At 49.2% G+C, this 23,761-nt stretch overlaps 1 protein-coding gene across 5 annotated transcripts in view; it reads right to left on the reverse strand.

The window, feature by feature from the left end:
• ABLIM3 (actin binding LIM protein family member 3) overlaps positions 1 to 23,761 on the reverse strand; it is a 110,668-nt gene that overhangs the window by 19,666 nt on the left and 67,241 nt on the right. For 2 of the 5 annotated variants that reach the window (XM_047858180.1, XM_047858170.1), the window contains exons 8-11: positions 19,838 to 19,925; positions 7,504 to 7,562; positions 7,290 to 7,385; positions 4,952 to 5,023 (exon numbers count right to left, since the gene is read on the reverse strand). In XM_047858180.1, the coding sequence (XP_047714136.1) occupies positions 4,952 to 5,023; positions 7,290 to 7,385; positions 7,504 to 7,562; positions 19,838 to 19,925 (315 nt within the window). Of the gene's footprint in view, positions 1 to 710; positions 867 to 4,951; positions 5,024 to 7,289; positions 7,386 to 7,503; positions 7,563 to 19,837; positions 19,926 to 23,761 lie in introns of all 5 variants that reach the window. The other 3 variants (XM_047858197.1, XM_047858189.1, XM_047858206.1) reach the window with 2 other exon arrangements.

Consider the following 23,761-nt stretch of genomic DNA (forward strand, 5'->3'; position numbering starts at 1 on the left):
GAACCTGGGTCCCTGCTCCCCAGGCCAGGCCTTCTTCTGCTTTAAACAATCTCAGTTCAGGGGCCATGGATGGGGCTAGAAGCTGCCTGAGATAGAGATTGCCAGGACCTTCGGGGTAACAGCCACGCAGCCCTCTCCAGAGAACACTTTCTCTTGTCCAGCCACCACTGAATTATTTCGAAAGCCATCTGATGCTGAGTTTTTAAAAAGCGGCTCTTGCTCTGAGCATAGGGACTTAAGACCAGGTGCAAAAACCAGAGAACCAACCTACCAGGGATTATAAACCTAAGGCCACTGAGCCTGTCAGGGGGTGACAGCCATGGGCTGTGTATAAGATTACTCCACTAGAAGAAAAACAATAGCTCAAGTGATACGTGGTCACAGGTTCTCGGCTTCCATGTTGGGGTTCTCAGGGGGTGGCGGAGACTGGGGAGAACTGGGGAGCCCATGTCCTGCCTATAGAAGGCGCTGCTCCCCCCCTCTCCAGATGGTGGAAATCCTGGTGTACTGTCACCTGCTCTGATTTTTCAAGAAAAGCCAGATTTCTGGGTGAAATTTTGATTTTTACATGTTGACTATAAATTCCAGTTTATAACAGTCCAGGGGCCAGCACTGTGGAAGGCGAAGTGTCTGTCTGTGATGGAGTGGCTGGGGACCCTGTGGGCCTCCTCTCCTTCGACAGCCCCCGAGAGAGGGGCGAGACGCCATACCTCTCCATAGCCACATCTCTCCAGCATCTCGTCGGACGTGTATCTGGAATGAGGCTCGTAGGAAATGAGGTCGGGGCGTTGTACCTCGTAGATGGACTTGACCTTGGGGAGAGCTGCCAGGTCTTTGTAATTAAGGATCTCATTATCCACTTTAGCCTGAGGAAGAGGAAAGGTATAGGAAAGAGGCAGAGAGATAAGAGGGAAAAGGGAGAGGACACAAAAACCAGGCACAGGGGCAACAAGCTTCTCCAGGTTCCGCTGGAGACAAGGTCTTAGGAAGATGAGGAGAGTGTTAGAATCAGGCAGGTCATAGAGGCCATCCATTCCAACAGGGCTAACACTGATCGAGCGCATTTTAGGTGGGAGGCCCTGTGCTTTGCAGGAATTGTCTCCTCTAAGTGTCCGGATGCCTCTGTGAAGTCAGTGTCAATGTTACTACTATTTTTCAGAGAAGGAAACTGAGGCTCCAAACGTTCTGCACTTTGCACCGTTTAGCCAGCAGGTTTGAATCCAGTCTGAACCACACAGCCTGGGTGGGGACTGCCTTTTGACCCCCCACCCCCACCCCCCGCCACAGGAAGGATATCCTCATTCACGGCTCCTTGAAGATGATGGAGATGATAAAGACAATTAACCACGGAGAGTGAAACACTAGCTAACACTGGGTGAGCACTCATCACGGGCCAGACTCTGTCGTAAGTCCCCTGTAGGAATGAACTCCCTTAACTCCTACAACTCACAACACTACTAGTAGGCACTCCTATCATCTCGATTTTTTGAATGAGGAAACAGGCACAGAGACATCAATGAACTTGCCCAAGGTCATACAACCAATAAGTAGCAAAATCAGAATTCAAACCCAGCCAGTCTAGCCTGGGAACTGGCCTTCTCCAGTAGCCTCTGCTAGCTTGGCAGGTGGAGAGGTGGAGAACTCTGCCGTTGGCTGAGTTCAGCCTTCTAGAACTGCATTGATCAAGAAGAGACAGCTTCCCCTTGCATGGGGCAGACCACCTCTCGTGGCTTCTGAAGCCATGTCCTCTCCACATCTTCATCCTCCACCTGTTCCCCCTGTGACCCGCTTCTGCTGTGGTCATCAAGGATCTGTCGCCCCATAACTACTGTGGCTTGCAAGGTCCTGACATGAGATAAACTGCGAGGCCACTAGACAGAGACTCCAAAGAAACGTAATTATCCTCATGACATTCTTCTAGTGCCTTGGGGCCAAGGTGAGTCTCAAGCCAAAACTACGGCGGAGAGGGCAACTTTCATAAAGACCTTATGAGCACTGCTGTTTGAAACACTTTCCAGGGTCCTTCCACCATTCTGTCCTGGTCCCAGCCCACCAGTGTTTGAGCACTTTGTGTTCATTCTCTATTGCCTCTAGATATACTGTCCACTCCTCCTTGCCCTGATTTGGGCTCTGAGACCCCATGGGCTACATCAAGACTCCCTGGATTTCAGTTGGGTCACCTGCAGACAAGGGGGTGATGGCAAGAGAGGCTGTGTACCTGTGTACCTGTCCCCTTGGCACCGCCCTTGCCCTGCTGGCTATGGTGGGCATCGATCCTATCCAGGGCTGCCTTTCACGGCGCCAGCTTTCGCCAGGCCATCTCTTCAGGCTTAGGGTAGTGACAGCTCCTGCTGCTGTAGACCCTGCATGCCACACTCTGTCTTGTGGGTCCTCTAACCCTGCCTACACCTCTGTGAATGGTCCCTTCGCAGAACCTTCTCAGCTAAACCCTTAGAGATGCACCATGTCATCTCTGCCACAGCCTGCCCAGCTCAGGCACCATATCTGTACCAATCTGGGGGTGGGTGGGTCAAGGGAACCTTGTGCGAAGGGTCCACCTGCTGAAGTAACTGCCGCCTTTTGTTGTGGGATGTTAGGTCTTGACCTTGAGAGCTCCTGGCATCTTGCAGACTTGTCTCAACCCATCAATATTCTTCTCAGTGCTTTAGTCCAAACCTCAGAAATACTAAATTTATATTTCTTCCTGTAGGCTCCTTGTTTATAGGGTTATAAATGAGCCTTAGGTTTGGAGGCGCAGTGATTGAACAGAGGCATCCCAACATAATTAGCCAGGAAGGAAGGCAGAGAACATGTGGGGCTGGTCGAAGACAAACCTCCTGAAGATGATTCTAGCAGTCAAGTGGGGGATGAGCAAAGCTGGAAAGAGCCTGCCCCCTCCAGGTCCAGTGATAACTCTATTTGAATACCAAACCTCAGTATTTATGAAAATTAAGCCAACACTCTTCTCTTTCTGCCTGTTATCGCATGTTCCCAAAGCGGTGGGATGGTTCCTTCCCTGAATTTGGAAGCCATGTTTGGAATGGTCTGATCGAAAACATGGCCCCCATGACGTGCAGTCATTCCCCAGAACAGCTGAAGGTGAGCATTCTAAAAAGTGAGAAAGGAGAGTACAGAAAGGGAGACACATGTCTACACTGGCACGCGCGGGGAACTGATCTCCACGGGCAAGCTCCCCTCCCCCCCCCCACCCCGGTGGACAGCTCAATGGCAGGTGTCCCCAGCTGCTCTTGTTCACTTGTATGGAGCTGTTTCTCAGAGGGGCGACACGGCGCTCTTTCTCCAGGACTCCAGGGTGCACATCACCAGGCCTAGTTTGTTTCACAAAGGTTAGCCAGGCTCCTCAGAAGCAGGGAAGACCAGCCAGGGATGAAAGGCACTAGAGCACTGCTATATGTATGTATTCCCCAAGTTCGTATATCCTGGCAACGCTCTGCAGGAGACGTGCTCACTTCTGTCAATAGTCTTCTCATGGTGTAGGCCCTGAAACTAAGCTCACGAATTCTGCGTGCGTCTGGCCCGGTTCATAGCACCGGGGGGACGACAGTCTCTCTTGTTCTGGACAGGACTCTTCAGTGAGTACAGCCTGTGATCGAAGCGCTGGTCTGCGGGAGCCGCAAGGCAGTATTGACCATACTGAAGTTGCTGTCCATGGTAACTTTTAGGTCTGATTTTCATTGAACAGAGGAAGAAAGGAAAGGAAACAGTCCCACTAAGGGGAGTTATCCAGGGATCAAGGAGGAAGCTGGATGTGGATCTGAGGTAAAATCGTGATGAAGCAATGGTGGTCAGGGCCCACTCAGGGATGGCTAGTTTGGGGACTGTATCTAGAACTTCTTACCAGGAGCGGTTTTCCTGCTGTAGACCGCTCCCCCACCCCACCTCCTCTTCTGGCCTTTGTGGCCCCTCAGACTTGGGGAAGGCTGGAACAGTCTGCAGTCAGACGGTTCCTCTTCTTTGCTCATCTCTGTCCTCTCTGGCTCTGCCTCCCCCACCTGCTTTAACTCACTTCTGTTTCTCTCTCAGGTCTGAGCTTAAGTGTTTCTTTCTCAGGATTCTTCCTCCAGTTGGTCCTAGACTGTCCGTCCCTCTGTCCATCTGTACCATCATCAGAGCACCCGGAACTTTTTCTTCCTAGTAGCACTTATCAGAACTGTGAGTGATTACGCATGTAGTCAATGTCATGAGGACAGGCATCAAGTCAGGGCACTTCACCACCATTTTCCAGCACAGACCCAGCCCAGAGGAGACACTTAGCACACGTTTGTTGAATGAATGAATGAATGAATAAATTACATATCCAAGGGACTTCTGAGCTCATCTGGCTCAACTCTTGTCCCTTCTGCCATGTCCCTGCAAGTGATGAGTTTCTCTGTTTGAATGCTTCGGGGATGGGAGCTCAGGCACACACCTGCGGTCCTCTCCACCTTTGAACTTCTTAGGTCACCAGTAAGCTTTTCTTTACATTTGCAAATCCACATTCATACGGCTTCTTCTTCCTCTCTGCCTCCTTGTCACCCAACCCTATCTCCACACGGACCTCCCCCGCAGTCCCTACTCTGAATGCCACTCTGATCCCAGATTTTGGTCTCACTATTGTCTCAGTTAAACAATGAGGAAGGACGCACACTGCAGGGGTCTCAGAGCTCATCAAGGGCTCTTCTGTCTTTGCACTTTCTTGGGATCCTGCTGCACTTGATTATCCCCATAACACTGTTTGATGTGGCTGTGTGCTCCGTGAGGGCAGCGTCTATGTCCTCCCTGTGCCCTACTGAGTCCTCAGGACCTGGCACAGAGTCTAGCACATGGCAGGCACGCACAAGACACTGGCTGGATGAAAACCTCACAGCTATCTTTGGGGGTCCTTAGGAACTCTTTAGATCCCAGACCTGGGGCTAAGGAAGGCCTCTGGTGGCTGAAAAGTGATACATACGCAGATGACTCGGTTGGGTGACCCGATGCTGGAGCCAGGGGGTGAGATGGAAGTTTCGGAAGTCCGCCTATGCTGTGGGAGAGAGGAGACAGAAGAGTGAGAAGGTGCACCTTGCTCTGGAGGGGAAGAGGGGCGGGGAGGAAGAAGGTGGCTGTGCAGGGGACAGCGACAACACTGTGAAATGCACTTGCTGGCCTTCTGTACTTTGTCTTTATTTCTGCCTTTTAAATCCATGTCTGAGTGTGAATGGAATTGGAAATGCACACGACTTTGGGCTGTTGGACAGAATTTGGATTTTTGTTCATTTGTTTGTTTTACATATTTGAGGTAAGCATTTATTCATAAAATTTTTCACTGGGGGTTATCCTGCCAATAACGTATTTACTTTAAACAAATAAAATTGGTTAGTACTTATTCCTTAGCAGTTTGTTGATATAAAACATACCAGCAGGTTAAACTTCATGCAATTGCATAACGTATTGATTCTTTACAGGGTATCCATTGCGAATTAACATCAGCCTAAGTGATAAACTTAAAAAATCTTTCTCTGAACGGTGGCAATGATGTGTTAATGGCTCCCTCAGCCGAATGGCACTATGTCAACCTCAGTGCAGCCCTGAGAGTGGCAGCATGTAGTTGAAAAGCAAACAGAACGGGGACCAAGGATCACTGGTGAACTATGTGATTTTAGAGATCCCGGATTCCCCATCTGTAAAATGAAGGGGCTGGTCTTTGGGATTGCTAAATTTCTTGCCAGATTTCTCACGGCACAGCTTAGAATTAAAGCATTCTACTTGGGGCTCTGGAGCAGTGTTGCCCAAACTGTGGGTCATGAACTAGTGATCCAAGTTCATGGGAAGATGAATTTAGGGGGAGCATTTGATGATACCGAGTTGCAGAATGGGCGTGTAAAATGTAAAATTGTATTTCATTCCTCTTGGTTAGATCAAGGAGGAAATCTTAATTTAGTGCTAATATATTTTAGCAACTTTCTTGACAGTTCCTTTTTTTTTTTTTTAAACAATGCCATCTAGCTGGAATTTCTCAGATTTATTTATAAGAAACATTTCATTTGCATTGAATGTATTTTATGGTTGCCTTCTACTGTTAAAGCAAGTAATGCTGGTTTTCTTATTTAAAATAAGTTCTGGGGGCGCCTGGGTGGCGCAGTCGGTTAAGCGTCCGACTTCAGCCAGGTCACGATCTCGCGCTCTGTGAGTTCGAGCCCCGCGTCAGGCTCTGGGCTGATGGCTCAGAGCCTGGAGCCTGTTTCTGATTCTGTGTCTCCCTCTCTCTCTGCCCCTCCCCCGTTCATGCTCTGTCTCACTCTATCCCAAAAATAAATAAACGTTGAAAAAAAAAAAAAATAAGTTCTGTTGGGGCGCCTGGGTGGCGCAGTCGGTTAAGCGTCCGATTTCAGCCAGGTCACGATCTCGCGGTCCGTGAGTTCGAGCCCCGCGTCAGGCTCTGGGCTGATGGCTCAGAGCCTGGAGCTTGTTTCCGATTCTGTGTCTCCCTTTCTCTCTGCCCCTCCCCCGTTCATGCTCTGTCTCTCTCTGTCCCCAAAATAAAAATAAATGTTGAAAAAAAAAAGTTCTGTTAAGTAAAGAACAGTGGGTTGACGTAAAGAAAAAATATTGATACAGGTGATTCACAGCCGTGGCAAAAGCATCAGGGTTGTAAAAGGGTAATTGGATTTGAGAAATGCCACCCAAAAGGTGGAACTTGGGGAAGAAAGGGCAATTAGGTCTTTTTACATCTTAAATGGGAGAGGACCTGGAAGAAACAGGGGGAAAAAGAACCTCATGGCTCAAACAAAATTATATGTCCACAGACCAGTTCTTTCACAAAGAGGCATTTTGGCTATTATCCAGTGCCCGTCCTCAACACACACCCAGGTTTCTCCTCCACGGTATCGAGGACTCAGGAGCTGGGCTCCTCCCTGCAGTCCTTGGAACAGCAACCCAGATTCACAGGACTTCTTGGTACTAGTCAGAGCGGTAATTGAAAGGGACGCAGGACCGCAGCTGGCCTAGCGTGTGCCTGGGGACACGGGCTGTGCTTCTGCTGGCAACATTACTGTGGGCAAATCACCATCCTCTTTCGACTTTGAATTTCTCACCAGCCAAGAGAGGATAAAATTCCCTGTCCCATCTGATCCATGGGGTTAAAGAAATAAAATCAGAGAGTGGCTGATGCTTTGCAAACTGCCAATTCGTGTGTCAATAATCACTAATAAATGACCCCAGGCTCGGGAAAACCCCCCGTGTGTGTGCTTCAGAGAGGCCGCATCTTTCGCTAAGGCGAAAGCCTTGCGCCAGGAATGCTAAAAACTCACATCAATGCAGTGTTTCACGGTTCTCAAAGTGCTCTCGCATGCAATGTCTTTATCCCCGCAAAAGTCCCATGAGGCAGGTGTTACCATTAAGGAAACCTAAGGATACAGGTACACAGTTGGGAGCGTGCGTACTAAGGAACAACTCCCTACTAAAACACAGAGCCCCCACCCGGTGGCAAAAAGTCTGGTCCGGCATCGCTACCGGCTTGCTTACCTTTAACTTCTTCTCTGCCCGGGCTGCCTGTTTGCAGATGGGGTGCCAAACCTCAGAACCTAAGGGCACAGCAAAATAACAAAGGCTCGGACCTTTCATACCCACTAGCTTTCTTGCCATCCTCACCTCAGTGTAGTCCCTCAGCAGCACAAGTGCCCTACACAGTGGCCAGGAGCACCCCAAGATGTCCCAGGCTCTTTGCTGCAACATCAGTTTAACCCCCCCCCCCCTTTCTACCTGTCCACATCCTACCCATTCCTCAAGGTCCAGGTTCCACACGGCATCTTCCTGCAAACTTTCTTACCTGGCAGCTGGGAGAGACTTCTCTCTTCTCTGTGATCCATCTTTCTTTGTATCTTTCTTAACACGACCTCACATCACAGTAGCTTGTGGATTCATTGCCCTAACCAAATTAGAAGCTCCTCCGGGCAGGGGCTGAGCTTTATTCATTGCTGGATCTCCCTCGGCATCCAGAATGAGATTTTGCTCTCAGCAGAGGCCCCGTACGTGTTTTGCAGGGTGAACAGATGAGCGGATGATTGGCAGTGAGTGACAAGTAGCAGGTGGTCAATAAATATTTGTTGAATGAATGAATGACAGTGGAGGTGAAATAAAGTGACAGGCCATGGTGAACGCCAACCTCCTTTCTCTTCAGAGACTTATGACAGTCTACTAGATCTGTCAACCGAAGGGGAGGTGGGGTCATGGTGTATATTCTGCTTGAGCGCACTGTCTTCACCTGCTAATTCCTAAGCGGCTCCAGACTCTTCAAATATAGTATATCGCAAATGCCCGCATTTTATTGTGGGCACCAAAGTCTAGAGGCCATCTTGGGAAGGCATGAACAACAGGTGGCTGGTCACATGTTGGGAAGAAGCCCCAAATATTACACATTCCCCAAAGAAGAGACAGGTGTCCTGGATTAGAAGGAAAAATAGGAACATATTATCCCTCTGGTGCCATTCCTCTTATTACCAGCCCTAAAAGGAAAGGAGCCAGCAAATGGCTGGATTCCTGAGCACCCAGATGGCATTTGTTTGTCTGACTTTGTTTTTAGGATATACTTTCCATTACGGTTTGTTGCCTGGAACCCCCAGGCCTGGGATGCGGACCAAGCGACAGGGGGTGGCGTAAAGTTGAAAAATTAGCCCCAAAAACGTGATACAGAGAGGATAGGCCTGAACGTAAGGAGCCTGGAGTCTGGTTTCTGGAACCTGGATTCTTGCCTCCTCTTGGCCCCAGGCACACCCTCTCCCTGGGTTCCGGTTTCTGCGTCTAAATAACAACGAGGTGGAGTTTGGATGGTCTCCGAGGTTATTTTCATCTCCAAAAGTTTAATTCTAGGCCCGGTTTGTCATTTATGAGATAGGGACCTTTCAGTTTTGTTTGCTGAGTTTCTTGTGAGTTCCTAATAATTCAACACGAGTTTAATTCCTGCTCACGTAAAGTGCAATGGCTCTCGGAGCCCAGTAGAGGGACTCTGGGTCTGCGGGCTGGAGCCTGCCAGTCGCAGGGTGTGTCTGCGACCAAGTGATGGGTGGGGATCCTTGCTTTGGGGAGTTAGTGGAGAGAGCATTTCCGGGTCTGAGAAGCTGCTGAATCCACCAGGAGTTGTTTACCCCCGTGGCTCTGGCAGGAAGCACATGTTACAGGTCACGGTAGGAAATGGATGAGGGGGATACAGATGTCTAAGAAGGTCGTGAGATGAAGCGAAAGAGGCATCTGAGGGGAAAGAGGCAGGCAGAAGTTCTCATGGGGGGAAATGATGTGTAAAGAGTGGAGGTCAGACTAGATGGCCAGGTCCCGCCACGGACACAGTCTGTTCTGAAATAAAGCTGGGCTGCCAATGGCTTCAGCCCTCCGCAGGTTTATAAGAAAGCAGGTTTATAGAAGTGGCGGGGGTGGGGGGCTGGAGGGGGGGAGAATCAAAGGCGAGAAAGAAAATATAATTAGAAAGGAAAAGAAATCAGAAGTTTGGGAGCTGGCAGGATAGCCTCTAAATTAAACAGGGAAGGAACTTGCTGGCTGTGAGTGATAGACGGAGGTGAGTTAAAGTAAGAACAGGTGATCTGTTCACGAAGACCCTTACGAGATGACGGCCGGCTGAGCTTCTGCCACCGGCCACGAGCTCAACCGTGACACTGACAGAAAGACAGCATCCGGAAGGCCATTATTCTCTTCTACGGGCTTCTCCTCAGAGTTTAAAACAGTTTCTGGCTCATGTGTGTTTAATAAAGACATAAATGAATGGCTGGTTGGATTCCCACCTCTGTATTTTTATTTATTTATTTTTTATAATTAATTATTTTAAAAATGTTTATTCATTTTTTTTAAATTTTTTTTTCAACGTTTATTTATTTTTGGGACAGAGAGAGACAGAGCATGAATGGGGGAGGGGCAGAGAGAGAGGGAGACACAGAATCAGAAACAGGCTCCAGGCTCTGAGCCATCAGCCCAGAGCCCGACGTGGGGCTCGAACTCACGGACCGCGAGATCGTGACCTGGCTGAAGTCGGACGCTTAACCGACTACACCACCCAGGCGCCCCTGGCTCATGTGTGTTTAATAAAGACATAAATGAATGGCTGGTTGGATTCCCACCTCTGTATTTTTATTTATTTTTTTTTTATAATTAATTATTTTAAAAATGTTTATTCATTTTAAAAAAAATTTTTTTTCAACGTTTATTTATTTTTGGGACAGAGAGAGGCAGAGCATGAACAGGGGAGGGGCAGAGAGAGAGGGAGACACAGAATCGGAAACAGGCTCCAGGCTCTGAGCCATCAGCCCAGAGCCCGACGCGGGGCTTGAACTCACGGACCGCGAGATCGTGACCTGACTGAAGTCGGACGCTTAACCGACTGCGCCACCCAGGCGCCCCAAGTTTATTCATTTTTTGAGAGAGAGAGAAAGAGAGACAGAGAGAACGAGCACGAGTGGGGGAGGGGCACAGAGAGAGGGAGACACAGACTCTGAAGCCGCTCCAGGCTCCGAGGTGTCAGCACAGAGCCCGATGAGGGGCTCAAACTCATGAACCGTGAGATCATGACCTGAGCTGAAGTTGGAAGCTTAACCAACTGAGGCACCTAGGCACCCCCCCCCCACCTCTGTATTTTAAAATGAGACACAGGATGAAAGGTACCCAGAGGATGATGGTAACCAGGGCGGAGAGGGGACCCAAAATTAAGCCATAAAGTAGGGTTTTCACTGTGGAGAAGAGAATACTTAGCAGAATGGTGAAAAAGGGTTTTGATATCTTAATGACTCTCTGTGGGAAGAGCAATGAACTTGTTCTGCGTGTCTTGTAATAAGGACCGGGGCAGAAGTTTCAGGGAATGAAAATTCAATGTCTGAGGACTGAACGGGCCCCTTTGCGAGTGAGCTCCCTGTCCCTGGAAGCATGTAAGTACACACTGGGTAGAAACATGCTCAGCAGGGATATTGTAGAGGAGACATACAATGAAGTAGTTACACTGATGCACGTAACTCCCTACCCTTGGAGATTCTGTGCTTTATCTTCACAGATTTCTCTGTATAGAAAGAATGAATTATTTGCCCCTATCCAATGATCCCGCTCCTTCTGTAAGTTTTATAAGGAGCGGGACTCATATCTGTCTTATCTGCAGATACAGCTGCAGGGACTGTAGATTCTCAATAAATACTCATTGAGTGAATGAATAAAACAAAAGACACATGATATTGTGTTGTAGGCCAGTTGAATCCCTTAAGCTGGGCTCAGAGATTTGGACAAGTGGCACAATCTAGACTCTGATTCAACAGCTACAATTCCAGAGTGAGTGTCTATCAGAGAGTCACTAGACTGGGGTTTGTTTAAGTGGGGTTTGGGGACCAGCTGTCCAGAATCCCGGCAAGATGCCCCCCCCAAAGTCCCTGAAGTCAACTCCTGGAGGCGGGGCCTGAGAATGTGTGATGTTAACAAGTTCCCCGGATAACTTATGACTCCAAATTGAAAAACCACAGGGCTGGATACCAGTTAATACTCCAAATTTGTTCCTTTGGAATGTGATGGGATAAAGAAAACCAATTTTATAAGACGTAAGAACGCTTTAACTTCTTGAAAGAAGTCAACACTTTTTGCTTGTTAGACTCCTGGTTTCATGAGTCATACCCTTGTCCTCTGAGACCATCACTGACAGTTCCAGGTCCTGCAGTTAAAACCTCCTGTGAACGTTATGGAAGTGAAGGGTTAGCTATTCTGTGTAAGCTGATTCAGAGGCTGAGATCTGAATCTCCAAAGCTGTCCCTCAGCTGGGTGGTAAGCCTCATCTTCTTTTTTTTGTTTTTTTGGATCATTGGAAATTTTAATGCCAGATCAGTCCTGGTGCCACAGTCTTGCAGACCGCCCGGCCAGCGTTACAAACACAGCAGTGACCGAAACCGGCCCACCCAAAGGTTCTATCTGGCCAGCATGGTGTTTTTACATGAATGCTTTTAGACCCTGCAGGTGGCCAGTGACCCCTCCCTGCTGTCTGCCTCTCAGCCCTTCTTGTTCATTTAAGTAGGCATTTAGGTTTTTAAACCCGGCTCCCGGCCAGGGTGTTCTCTTACAGCAGGCTTCTTCTCCGGATTTCTCTCGACCACAGCAGGGTGAGGCTTCTCTGCTTTGTGGCAGCACTAGCCTTGGTGACCTAGGCTTGCTAGGATTTTGGATTGGCCCTTTGGCTCCTTGAAAATCCCTGCCTGGGCAAACAAATGTGCTGTGTCCACACACTGGAATATCATTCAGCCATAAAAAGGAATGGAGCACTGATACATGTTATAACATGGATGAATCTAGAGAACATTATGCTAATGCTAAGTGAAAGAAACCAGACACAAAAGCCCACATTTTGCAGGATTCCGTCTCTATGAAATTTCCCCAATAGGTAAATCTATACAGGCAAATGGCAGATTAGTAGTTGCTAGGGTCTAGGGGAAGGCAGTGGGAAGTGTCTAATGGGACACTCCAGCATATTCATGGAAGCAAACATCGTCTTCAGACAATCCTGCGCACTGGTAAATTTTCGCCGCATATCAGGCAATCCATGCATTACTGAGTATACTATTCCTAAGGGGTCTGAATGCCACTTACACCTCGCTTCCTAGCTGCATCGTCCAGAGCAAGTCAGTTAGCTCTCTGTGCCTCAGTCTCCCCACTGATAAAATGGGGGATGGGAACAGTACCTGCCTCGGAACTTGTGAGTGAGCATCAGTGAGTTACCATTCACAGAGCCCGCAGAACAAGGTCCGCGTAGAGTGGGTACCGTGACAGTGTTAGTGGTTGGGATTATTATTATCTTCCCTGCCCTACCTAAACAAAAATCTGTTTGCCAGGACGGCGGCGGAGCCCAGGTGCGCGGGAGTTCACAGGCAATAGTAACGGCTGATAGCAACAGCCAGGACGGTAATTAAAATGCGTGAGTGCTTTCTGTGTATCGTGCATTCTTGTTATTCTTATTGTCATCATTATAACTAATATTTAGAGAATGCCTAAGCCAGGCCTTATGCCATATACTTTATAATTGTAGTACTTAGGTAGAAACTAACCGTGATGACTAGCATTTATTGCCCACGTAGGCTAAGCCCTATGCTAAGCGCTATTAATAGCAATGGTAACATTGACAACAGCCAGCATTTTTTAGTGCATGGCATCATGGGGAATGGCCACTCCACCTTCCTGGATGTTTATATCAGCTCAGACTGGCGGAGCCGGGGGTCCCAGGCTCGGTGTTACAAGCCTTCATCATGCATTCGCTCATTTAACACAATAGCCTGGCGAAGTGGGCCTAAGGCTACCCCCTGTTTTCAGATGGGGAAATTGAGGTTTAGGGAGCTTAGATGTCTTGCCCGCCTGTCCAACACTGTCTCCTCGCCCTGGCCTGGGTGTGCGTATATGACCAAGTTGGGGTCCTCCGAGTCTCTCTGGGCTTTCTGTGCTTAAACTGGCGGGGAACGCTGCCTCTCTGTGCCCTCGGAGCCCTCCTTCCCCAACACAGAGGCAGCCAGGGCAGGGCGGGAGAGCGGGAGGCCACACAGAGAAAGAAGCATAGAGCATAACCACCTGCTGAGCCCTGTGCGCCCTTCAACCCAGCCCTGCTGTTTCTAGGTGCTTCTCAGTTCTGTGAGATGATCAATGCCCTTTTACCTAAAGTTGTTTCTGCCGCCTAAAAAGTCCAGACTAATAAAACATCTCATTGAGCTAAAACCCGAGTATCTGACAAGTTCTTGACTTGCCTAGCAGGCAATTTTGTTTCCCAGAAAATAGAGGAAGCAGCCAGGGAAATTGCTACTCTGGACCTAATTCTGACCAACGTGGACAAATTGGCTGGTGAAGTAGATGTGACATGTAACTGGTGAGAAAATGGTCGCATCGTCTTGAGTTTGAGGTGACCCGAGAGAAGAAGCAAGTTGGAAACAGACTTTAAATCACCAACTTTAAACTACTATGCTATAATATTTTCTATAGGATTCAAGATGTTTGGTAACCCTAAAAGTCTAAAAAAAATATTGCAGTTCATCCAAAATGAAAATGTATTCTATTTAAAGTGAAATATGCTTAGTAGTTTCAGACTTTAGGAGATATCAATTTAGTACAGTAACGGGATATGTTTGAAGAGTCTAAAATTATGTAGCAGGATTGGGGAAACATGAGATTTAAAGTTTTTAAGCATTACTCCTACAAACTAAGCTGTCAGTGGAGAGATCCAATTTAAAATAACAATGCTAAACTACCAGATTATAGCAACCAATAATAGGACGTTAGTGCCTTTTAAAGTGTGGTTTGATGAGACGCGTCGATTATGACTGAGGGCTGGTGTTCTGCAATCCGAAGGGCAGAAGGCACCTGTCTTGAACATCTGCTTCCTCCATGCACCTCTTTTCAGGTGCTTGTCAGAGGAAAGAGAAACCTCCGCTATATATCAATGGCATCCCCGGCCGTGCCAGAAATACATACCTCCTGGTGCCAGGACCTTATATCGCCCGAACTAAAAAAAACAAAAACAAAACCCAAAAAGCAAAACAAAACAAAAACAACGTGATCTGAAATAGAAAAGAAGGTTTTGGTGTAATTATCAAAGCAAGCTTTCAGGGCTCCGGTCTGGATTTGCATTAACACAGAACCAAGGCTCCTTACTTGATTTTGGGCCGTGGACACCTCTGAAAATTTGATAAAAGCTACAGACCCTCTCCTTAGAGAAACATACCTACGTGTGAACTTTGGTAAGCAACTTCGGGGCATTCATTGGATTCAGAAGGCCAACTACAAACCGCAGGTTAAGAATTCTGAAACTAAATGGAAGAAACTGCCCTAAACAAAGCCTAGGAAGATAGGCCAGCCTAACCTTGGCCCAGGGACATAAACTTTCTAAACTTTGTTGTTCTCTAAAACGGGGAGGTTAATGGCGCTTTTAGCTCATAGGGCTGTTGTGGGGGAAAAAATGGGATTCTGCATTTAAAGCTCTCAGAACCGTGCCTGGCGCATAGTAAGTGCTTCATGAATTATCAGCTGATGGAGTAGGACCTACAATTTGTTACGATACTTTCCTTAGCAGAGTAAGGTTTGTCAGGCTTTCATAACAGATTTCCTGCCTGTTGGTTTTAGTTAAATACATGAATGATGACAGAGACCTGCTTAGAACTGTGCAGCTGAGCTCCTGGGCTCCCGGTGATCCTCCCCCGCCAGGTCCTTGGAATCGGGGTGTATTTCGTGTAAGAAAGAAGGACAGGAGCAAAGTCTGTCTTTCCTTTTTCCTGGGCACAGGCATTTTTAGAATAAGACCAAAATCTATCTCATGAATCACATTTGGGGCTTAGAAAACTCCCACCGATCCAGCAGCTGTAACCTTGTGATTTCAGTATGTTTTGCCCGAACCTGCGGCATTTTGGCGCTTATTTTGCTGCACAGATTCAATGACCTAATTTCCTGGTGAAGCTCAAATGACGGGTTTGGACAACAAACAGATTAGAAATCTGGCATCTTTACAGAAACAGTTAAAAGGCTGAATGAACAACAGAACTTAAAACAAACAAAAGAAAACTTGCTTGTCTCCCGGGGTCCAGGAAGTTCTCATCCAGACAGACGTCAGCCTTCTCCCAATTAGAGCTCATCAGAAAGCCATCACGCAGTGATTAAAACACAAACAAACTGACCAAAAGAAGCTCCCGAGGCTGGCTGCCAGTGCCTTGCCGTGTCCCGCTACAGAACTGACCAGACTGGGATTTTAGGGGGCGCCTGGGTGGCTCGGTCGGTTAAGCGACTGACTCTTGATTTCGGCTCAGGTCATGATCTCACGGTCCATGAGTTCAAGCCCCGCATCGGACTCTGTGCTGACAGTGTGGAGCTTACTTGGGATTCTCTGTCTCCTCTCTCTGCCCCTCCTGTGCTCATGCTCTCTCTCTCTCTTTCTCTCTCTCTCTCTCAAAATAAATAAATAAACATTAAAAAAGAAAAAGCCGGGTTTTTAAACTTTGCAGCCTTCCTAATGCTCTCTCTCATGTATGTTGCTTCATGGGGCACCTAGCACCTTCACATTCATTCTCTCCCATATTCATGAGGACCTTGTGGAGCACACCTGCTCTCTGTGGGTGAGGTGTGTGGGCCTGCCTCAGTTTCTCCACCGTGTAATGCTTCCGCCCACCGCAGGCCTTTGCACCTGCTGTTCCCAATGCCTCCACCATCTTTCCTCCCCTCTTCACCCTCCCACCTCCTACTCATTTCCAAACTCTTGGCTTGAAATCTCCCTTCTTCAGCAGAGCCTCCCCTGACCTCCCAGACAAGATCAGGAGGCCAAAACATTCCCAAACCTTCCCTTCTCTGCACTTAATCACAGCTTGTCATTGTGTTTACACTTCTATTTAAGTCGGTCTCCCGTCCTGACAGTACACTTCACCCACGAAGCAAGCTCTCGTGCCTCATTCACGTCCAAGCACCCAGCACGTCACAGAGAGCCTGGCACATAGAAGGGCCCCAGTTTGAATGCATGAATGAGAGACAGAGTAATTTTCCCCGTCTTATAGGTGAAGGAAGAGACCCAGAGAAGGAAGGTACTTCTCAAGGTCACAGCCCATCAGCAGAAGTACTGGTGCCTGAACCCAGGAGTCCAGGCTCTCAGCGGGCTCTCCCTACTTCTGTGCTGCCGACGTGGAGAGTTTTCTACCCCCACCCAGGGAGGGTGTCCAAGGCAATCTCAGTGGGAGCAGAACCCCCTGGTGGCTGCCTCCCCCACGACACCCACAGCCGGAGTCAGCATGACTCCAGCACGGGATGGCCTGGTCCCCCTCATTGTAGAATCACTCAGCATCCCTTGAGGCAGGTCCTTGAGCGCCCTGCAATTACTCCCACTCTCCCAGGAGCCAGGAGGGTAGGAATGGAGATAATTAAGGAGGAGGGTGACAGGCCCTTCCTTCATCACCAAAAATATCTCCCACCTCCCGCAGGCATCTCTGTCGTAGGTTTGATTGTGCATCCTCTCGAATGATTACAAAGCTGTTCACCTCATCACTTAACTCTTTCAGCATTCTGTGAAGTTCTGGCCAGAAGCAGGGCTTAGAAGATTCTGGTACATAAGGATGTGAGCTCTGTGAGGGCAGTCAACTTGTTGGACCTCGCTGCTATATCTCCAGTAGTTAAGGCAGCACTGGGCACACAGGTGAAGGCTCAATAGGTATTTGTTGGATGAATGAATGAACTAAAAGCTTTCCATGTGTCAGGAATTTGCTATGCCGTGTGGGGACCGTTACTAGCCTATTTTACAGGCTAGGTGACTGAGGTTCAGGGTTAAGAGGCTGGCCCAGGGTCAAGAACTCAGGAAGCAGTGGAGCCAGGGTTCAAGGCACCCAATAGGGCAAGGTTAGGATTGAGAATTCAGGCAGGGAGATAAAGATGTTGATTGTTCTAGTGATGTGAACGAGAGAACGGTTTCAACACTAGGATATGTGTTCGCCAGGAAAGGGGGAGAGGAATACCAGGCAAAAAATTTCCAGACTAAGTGCAAAGTCCGGATTGCCATGGACGCAGGGCTCATGAAGACATCATGCAGTTTGCTGAGACTCAGGGGGAATGTCCTAGCACAGAACCCAGGGTCCTGCTGCAGCACGCACTCGGGGACCCAGGCACCTACGGATCAGCACTGATGGAAGGAGGAGGTCCAGTCCTCGCAGGGACCTAAGTAACAGGCAGAGCCTGGGTCCCGGGAGGTGAGGTTGAAAGAGCCCTGGGGTGAGAGTCATAAGACCAGTCTGGCCCTACGTTCTCTACCTGTCTCTGGGCCTCACATTTCCCATCTATACCGTGAGGTTGTTACGTTACAGTCTAGGGTGGCCTGTGGGATCCTTCCATCTCCAGTACTTGTATGACTGTACATGCAAGCAAGTATTCGTAAATTCACAGCATCTTAGGAATGGTCACCTAGTTCAATCCAACATAGGAATTCCTGCTCCGGCAGTCCCAGTAGATGGTACGAGATCCTGTGGACTCTCTCTAGGCCAGTGGTTCTCAACGGAGAACTATTCTGCCCCCCAGGGAACATCTGGCAATGTCTGGCATCTTTTTGGTTGTCCCAATGGGAAGGAGTACGTTACTGGCACCTAGTGGATAGAGGCCAGGGATGCTACTAAACACCGTGCGATGCATAGGACAGTCCCCACCCCAAAGACTTCTCTGGCCCCAAATGTCAGTAGTGCTAAGGTTGCGAAGTCCTACTCTGGGCAAAGGCACTCACTGCAAGTGGAGGGAACTTGTGGCCGTGGGCATTCGTGGTAGAACAAGCCTGATAGGAAGACACGCTCTCTGTAACTGTGTCCCCGGCCTTAGTTCTGCCTTGTGGGGAAATCTGGAGGAAGAGCCCTCCTGGGGCTATTCAAACATCTGGGGATGACTAATCGGCCAGCTATCCAACTAATCAGCCAACAGTGACCACCTGTACAGTGAGTACTTGTGGGATCAATGTCAGGATCAAAAGGTCTCAGGGAGAAGGCCAAGGACTCTGCTGCAAGCTGGAGAAGCCTGGGAAGAAGCCGGTGGGCGGGGTGGGGGCACCTGAGGGGGTTACAGAGTCGGCAGTGACTAACCCGGGCCAGGAATGGCAGGATTTCCAAATGGGGGCATGGAAGACTAGAATGTTCCAGGAGGCAGGCAGCAGGGCATGTGTTCACTGTCCACCCCTGCCCACCTCCCAGCCTCGTTTCTCCCCTCCGTCTCCTCCTGGTCTCCCACGCCTGTCATTTCTTTACCCGCCTCTATCCCCTCAGGGGGCATATCCCAGCCCTCCCCTGTTTGTCCAGTTAACGCCCACCCATCCTTTGGATCCCCGCTCCTGGCCCTTCCTCAGGGGGCCTTCCCTGACGTGCACCCCACCCATTGAGTGCTTTCAGCGTCCCAAGCCTCCCCCCTTCATAAAGCTTATCACTATTGACAGTTATTTGTGGGATTACTGACTGCACCCCCCCACCCCCCCCGTCGGGCCGTAGGGCAGTGGGGCTCGGGCTGGAGCTGGAGCTCACTGACGACCCCAGGGCAGAGCTCACCCATGGTAGGGTCTCAAAAAATAGTTGTGGAATGGACGGAGAAGCAACTGGAAACTGGCTTTGGCAGCTGAGATGTGGGGCTTGTCCAGGGCCAGAGAGAGAAAGGCAGCTTGAGACCTCAGTGAGAGGGTCCTAACGCAAGGCTGAAGTGTCGGTACCTGAGATGGTGGGCGGGGAGGGGCCCTGAAGACCTCTGGACAGGGCTCAGGGCTCTGCCAAGGACACGACGATGCCCCGGGAGGCTGGACTGGGCAGACGATGGGGGACAGAGCAGAGCCTGAGGACTAATAAGAAGGCTTGCAAGGATCCTGGGGCCTGACGGCTGGGCCCTCTGAAGTGGCGGAGGGAAACCAGTCCCTCTTTGCTTCCATTCCTTTCGGTGGATCCTGAGCGTCCCTGGGAGGACCCAGCCTGCCGTGGCGCTCGGAGATGTGGGGGGAGGGGGGGAGGCGGGGGCAGAGGCTGTGGTGCTGCCTGCCACACAGGACCTCTCTGAGGTCCTCTGTCCCCTTGGCCTGCTTCAGCTCAACCTCCCACCCTCAGGCAGAGCCAGGAGAGTCTGCTCAGAGCGCTGCCAGGGAAGCAGGCCAGCTAAGCAGCGGGCGGAGGCGCACAGGGACGGAAGGCAGATTACATGTCACTTCATATTAGCCACACCGGCAACTTTGCCAAACCACCCGGAGAGGGGCGAGTTAATTGCAATTTTGAGAAGAAGCCAAAGCAAAGATAACACTGAAATGAAGGAGACCGTGTCTCCTTTATAGACATGGGTGGACCGGACTGCCTTCCACGAGGCCGCATCTGCCTACCTGTGAGGTACATCTCCTCTCCTTCGGTGAACATCTGGTGGCAACGTACGCATCTGGCACAGGTTGGGTGGTAGTGCTTCCCTCCCGCCTGTGGAAGGAAAAGAAGAAATAAAGAGGTCAGAGCTGGGGCTGCCGTCCAGGGGGCAGGTTGGGTCTGAACATCTCCTGGGCGCATCAAGGGTGTTGGTACTTTCGTGAACCACTGAAAAGCCCACCCAGGAAGCTTGGTGATTCCACACCACGGGTCCCTGAAGGCAGGTCAGGGGGCTTCTCTGGATACCTGCACTTCTATTCTGGCAGTGGAAGGGCCCCTTAACAGCCTTGACAGCCACTGGTCCATCATTTCCAGATGAGGAAATAATCTTGCTTTGAAGATATCCCAACAGTTCCCCAGGAATGGGGCCCTTGTCACTAGTGGCACCCAAGTGACTTTGAATGTACCTGGACCTGCGATTTAATAACGTTGGATGGGGGGGGGGGGGGAAGGCCTCCTTTCCAATCCTCTGTCAATTTTTCTTTTTCTTTTTTAAGTTTTATTCATTCAGTTAATCTCTACACTCAATGTGGATCTCGAACTCACAGCCCTGAGATCAAGAATTGTACACCGCTCTAACTAAGCCAGCTGGGCACCCCGAATTCTTCCGGTTTCTTCAAGGACAGAGACCAGTTTGGTGCTACTGTGTCTTTAACATCTATCCAAAACTTACTAACCTTTTTTTTTTTTTTTTTTTTTGAGACAGGGAGAGACAGAGCATGAACGGGGGAGGTTCAGAGAGAGAGGGAGACACAGAATCTGAAACAGGCTCCAGGCTCTGAGCTGTCAGCACACAGCCCGACGCGGGGCTCGAACCCATGGACCGTGAGCTCATGACCTGAGCCGAAGTCGGACACTTAACCGACTGAGCCCCCTGGGTGCCCCACTAACCTACCTTTTTAAGAACGAGAACAGATTTGAGGCTTGGAGCCTCCAACAAACAGTAGAATTTAGCAAGAGCTGTGGGTTATGTTGTTGTTGTATGTGTGTGTGTGTGTGTGTGTGGTTTTTTTTTTTTTTTTTGGTTACTGGCAGTATAGCAAGTGATCCTGGTTTTTCCTGTTACATGTTTTTTGTCTTTTTTTTTTAAAATTATTTGTAAGTGAGCCAGCTTTTGGTGGATCCCCAGTGCCCCTGGGAGGACCCAGCCTGCTGTGGCACTCGGAGTTGGGGGGGGGGCGGGGAGGTGGGGTAGAGGCTGTGATGCTGTCTGCCACACAGGCATATACAAGGTCCATAGACGTGGCAAAACTTGGCTTTTGGGGCTCCATGGACAAACAATGGGCCCCACAAAGGCAGGACCTGTTGGGGACCTTCCGACCCCGATGCTCCGGGCCTGTGATTGCTGCACCTGAGTGCCTCCGTCCCAACCCCAGCCCAGCCCAGTCTGGTTTCGGTAAGCCGCCTTGACGATTCCCACTTTCCTTCCTTACAACTATTTCAAGTAAAAATGTAAATGATTTGCAACTGCAAATTCTTCTGTGGGGCAAGACACAGCCTCAGAGAAGGCGACACCTCTAGGTTTCGCCAGAAGCAGTAGAAGCTGGAATCGTGAGGGCTTGTCACCCGTGCGGCACTCACTCCCGCGCTGACGGCTGTGACTCTACAATCCCAGCCAAGAGGGTGTGATACATAAGGGTCCTTCAGGGGCATCTCCAGACTCTCTATATGGAGGAGGTTGGCTCAGCACTGGGGTTGGAAGCGGGGGGGGGCTTGTTTTGAAGGTACACTTGACCTTGAACAACACTGCTTTGAACTGTGGTTTGAACTCACCACGTACAGGTGGGTCGTTTTTCTGACAAATGCGATACGGCACCATAAATGTATTTTCTTTTCCTTATGATTTTCTTAATAACATTTTCTTCTCCTTAGCTTATTTGATTGTAAGAATACTGTATATAGATAGGGCGCCTGGGTGGCTCAGTCGGTTAAGTGTCCGACTTCGGCTCAGGTCATGATCTCACGGTCCGTGGGTTCGAGCCACGCATCAGGCTCTGTGCTGCCAGCACAGAGCCCGCTACAGATCCTCTGGCCCTCTCTCTCTTTGCCTCTCCCCCATTCATGTTTCTCTCTCTCTCTCAAACATAAATAAATAAACTTAAAAAAAAGAATACCATATATAATACACATATCTCACAAAATACGCGTTAATCTATGTTTATGTTATTGGTAAGGCTTCCAGTCAACAGTAGGCTGTTAGTAGGTAAGTTCTAGGGGAGCCAAAACGATACACGGATTTTCAACACTGTGGGGGTCGGTGCCCCTAACCCTCGTGTTGTTCAAGAGTTAAGAGTCAACTGCAAAATACGCATGCGAGGGCAGGATTAGTTTGGGGGGATAAGCCTGAGTGAAATTGATGGGTACTGGGGGATTATTAAAGGCCCCCCCCAAGCCATCATTTGGGTGGATGGTAATGGGTTCCTTACAATTCAAAAATTATAATTGAATAATTCTAAAAAATATATAATTGAGTAATTCTCAAGGCTTATGTCTGAATCTTTTTGGGGGGTGGTGGGGTGGGGCATGGGCTTGCCTATTCTGGAGATACTTGATTTATTCTAAAAACTTAGCAAGAATGAAGAATGGGGCAGATTTTTCAAAATGAAGACTTTCAAAAAAAAGTCTCCAATGTTCCTGTTTCAGTCTCGTTTGTGGGGCTTCCCACCGGTGATAAAACACCCTTCTCATCATCGAAGCAAACTGTGTTCAGACTTTGGAAGGAGCCTGCTATTTTCCCAAGCTGAGATGTGGGACTGATTTTCTCCTACCATGACAAGGATAATCTGTTTAATTAGTAGCTTCTTCCTACTTTGTGTCTCTTTATCATTTCAATTATAGACCTGTTTTCCAGGGAGGCAACAGCGCCTTGGTGCAACTGAAGCCTGGCGTCTTCCTAAATGTCACGCCCCGTCACCCTGCCCCGGCTGGGAGAGGGTGCACAACATCTCAGCAACAGCTTGGAAGCGAGTTGGGGAGGGAGGCTGCCAGAGCAGCCAGCACCAGCATAAGGGAAACCAAGTCAGCGAGGGAATACGGGACATTCTGTCTGTTAACACACCGGAATCGAGAAAATAGTGGACAAAAATGGGGCAAATTGGACAGGACCGAGAACCACAAGGTTAGGAAAGGCAGTACCAGGATACTACGTTTGTCGTTCTCCTTGGAGAGGACAGAGACTAGGAAGGAAAGGGGCTGCGGAGTGGCCTAGGGAGGGCATGGGAAAGGGGGGGATGGGATTTAATTCAGTGCCTATCGTGTACCAGCAAATGCACTGGGCCCTGTGGTGGGCAACTGTTATTTTTGCCTGGCCATTGTCCTTCCCCCTTCTTCCAGAAACAGCTTGGGGGTCATGCGAATAGGCCTTTCCCGAGTGGGACTTCTCATTCCCCACATCAGTCCATGTGGTTAAGTAGGGCAGACCCCACCAACAAGTGTATTCCAACTCTGTGGTCCTAGTGATTGGTTTGGAGATGGGCCTGAGATTGTCCAGTGAGAGCCGGTCCCGGGCTGAGCTATGAAAAAGAGAATCTCTCCTCCCCCTGGGCATGCTGTCTGATAGGATATAAGCCTGGGGCCAATGGTGTCCAACTTCCCCATCACGAAGGAGAGCCTTCCTGAGAATAAGGCCCACACAGGGTACCGTGGAGCCAAGATGGTAGGATACTCCAAATGCATTTGTTTGAGCCCTGGATCCAGCTGTGCCTGAAGCAAGACCTACTCCTGGGCTTTTTATTATGGGAACTGATAAATTTCCTTTTTGGTCTGAGCTATTTGACTATGGTTTCTGCGCTTGCAACCAAAAAAGTCCTCACTAACTGTAAAGACACTTCTGTACGTGTCCTTTACTCTCACACGACTACCACACTCGTAAGACTTCTGACATTAGATGT

This window comes from Prionailurus viverrinus, chromosome A1, assembly GCF_022837055.1.
Source record: "Prionailurus viverrinus isolate Anna chromosome A1, UM_Priviv_1.0, whole genome shotgun sequence".
NCBI classification, from domain to species: Eukaryota; Metazoa; Chordata; class Mammalia; order Carnivora; family Felidae; genus Prionailurus; species Prionailurus viverrinus.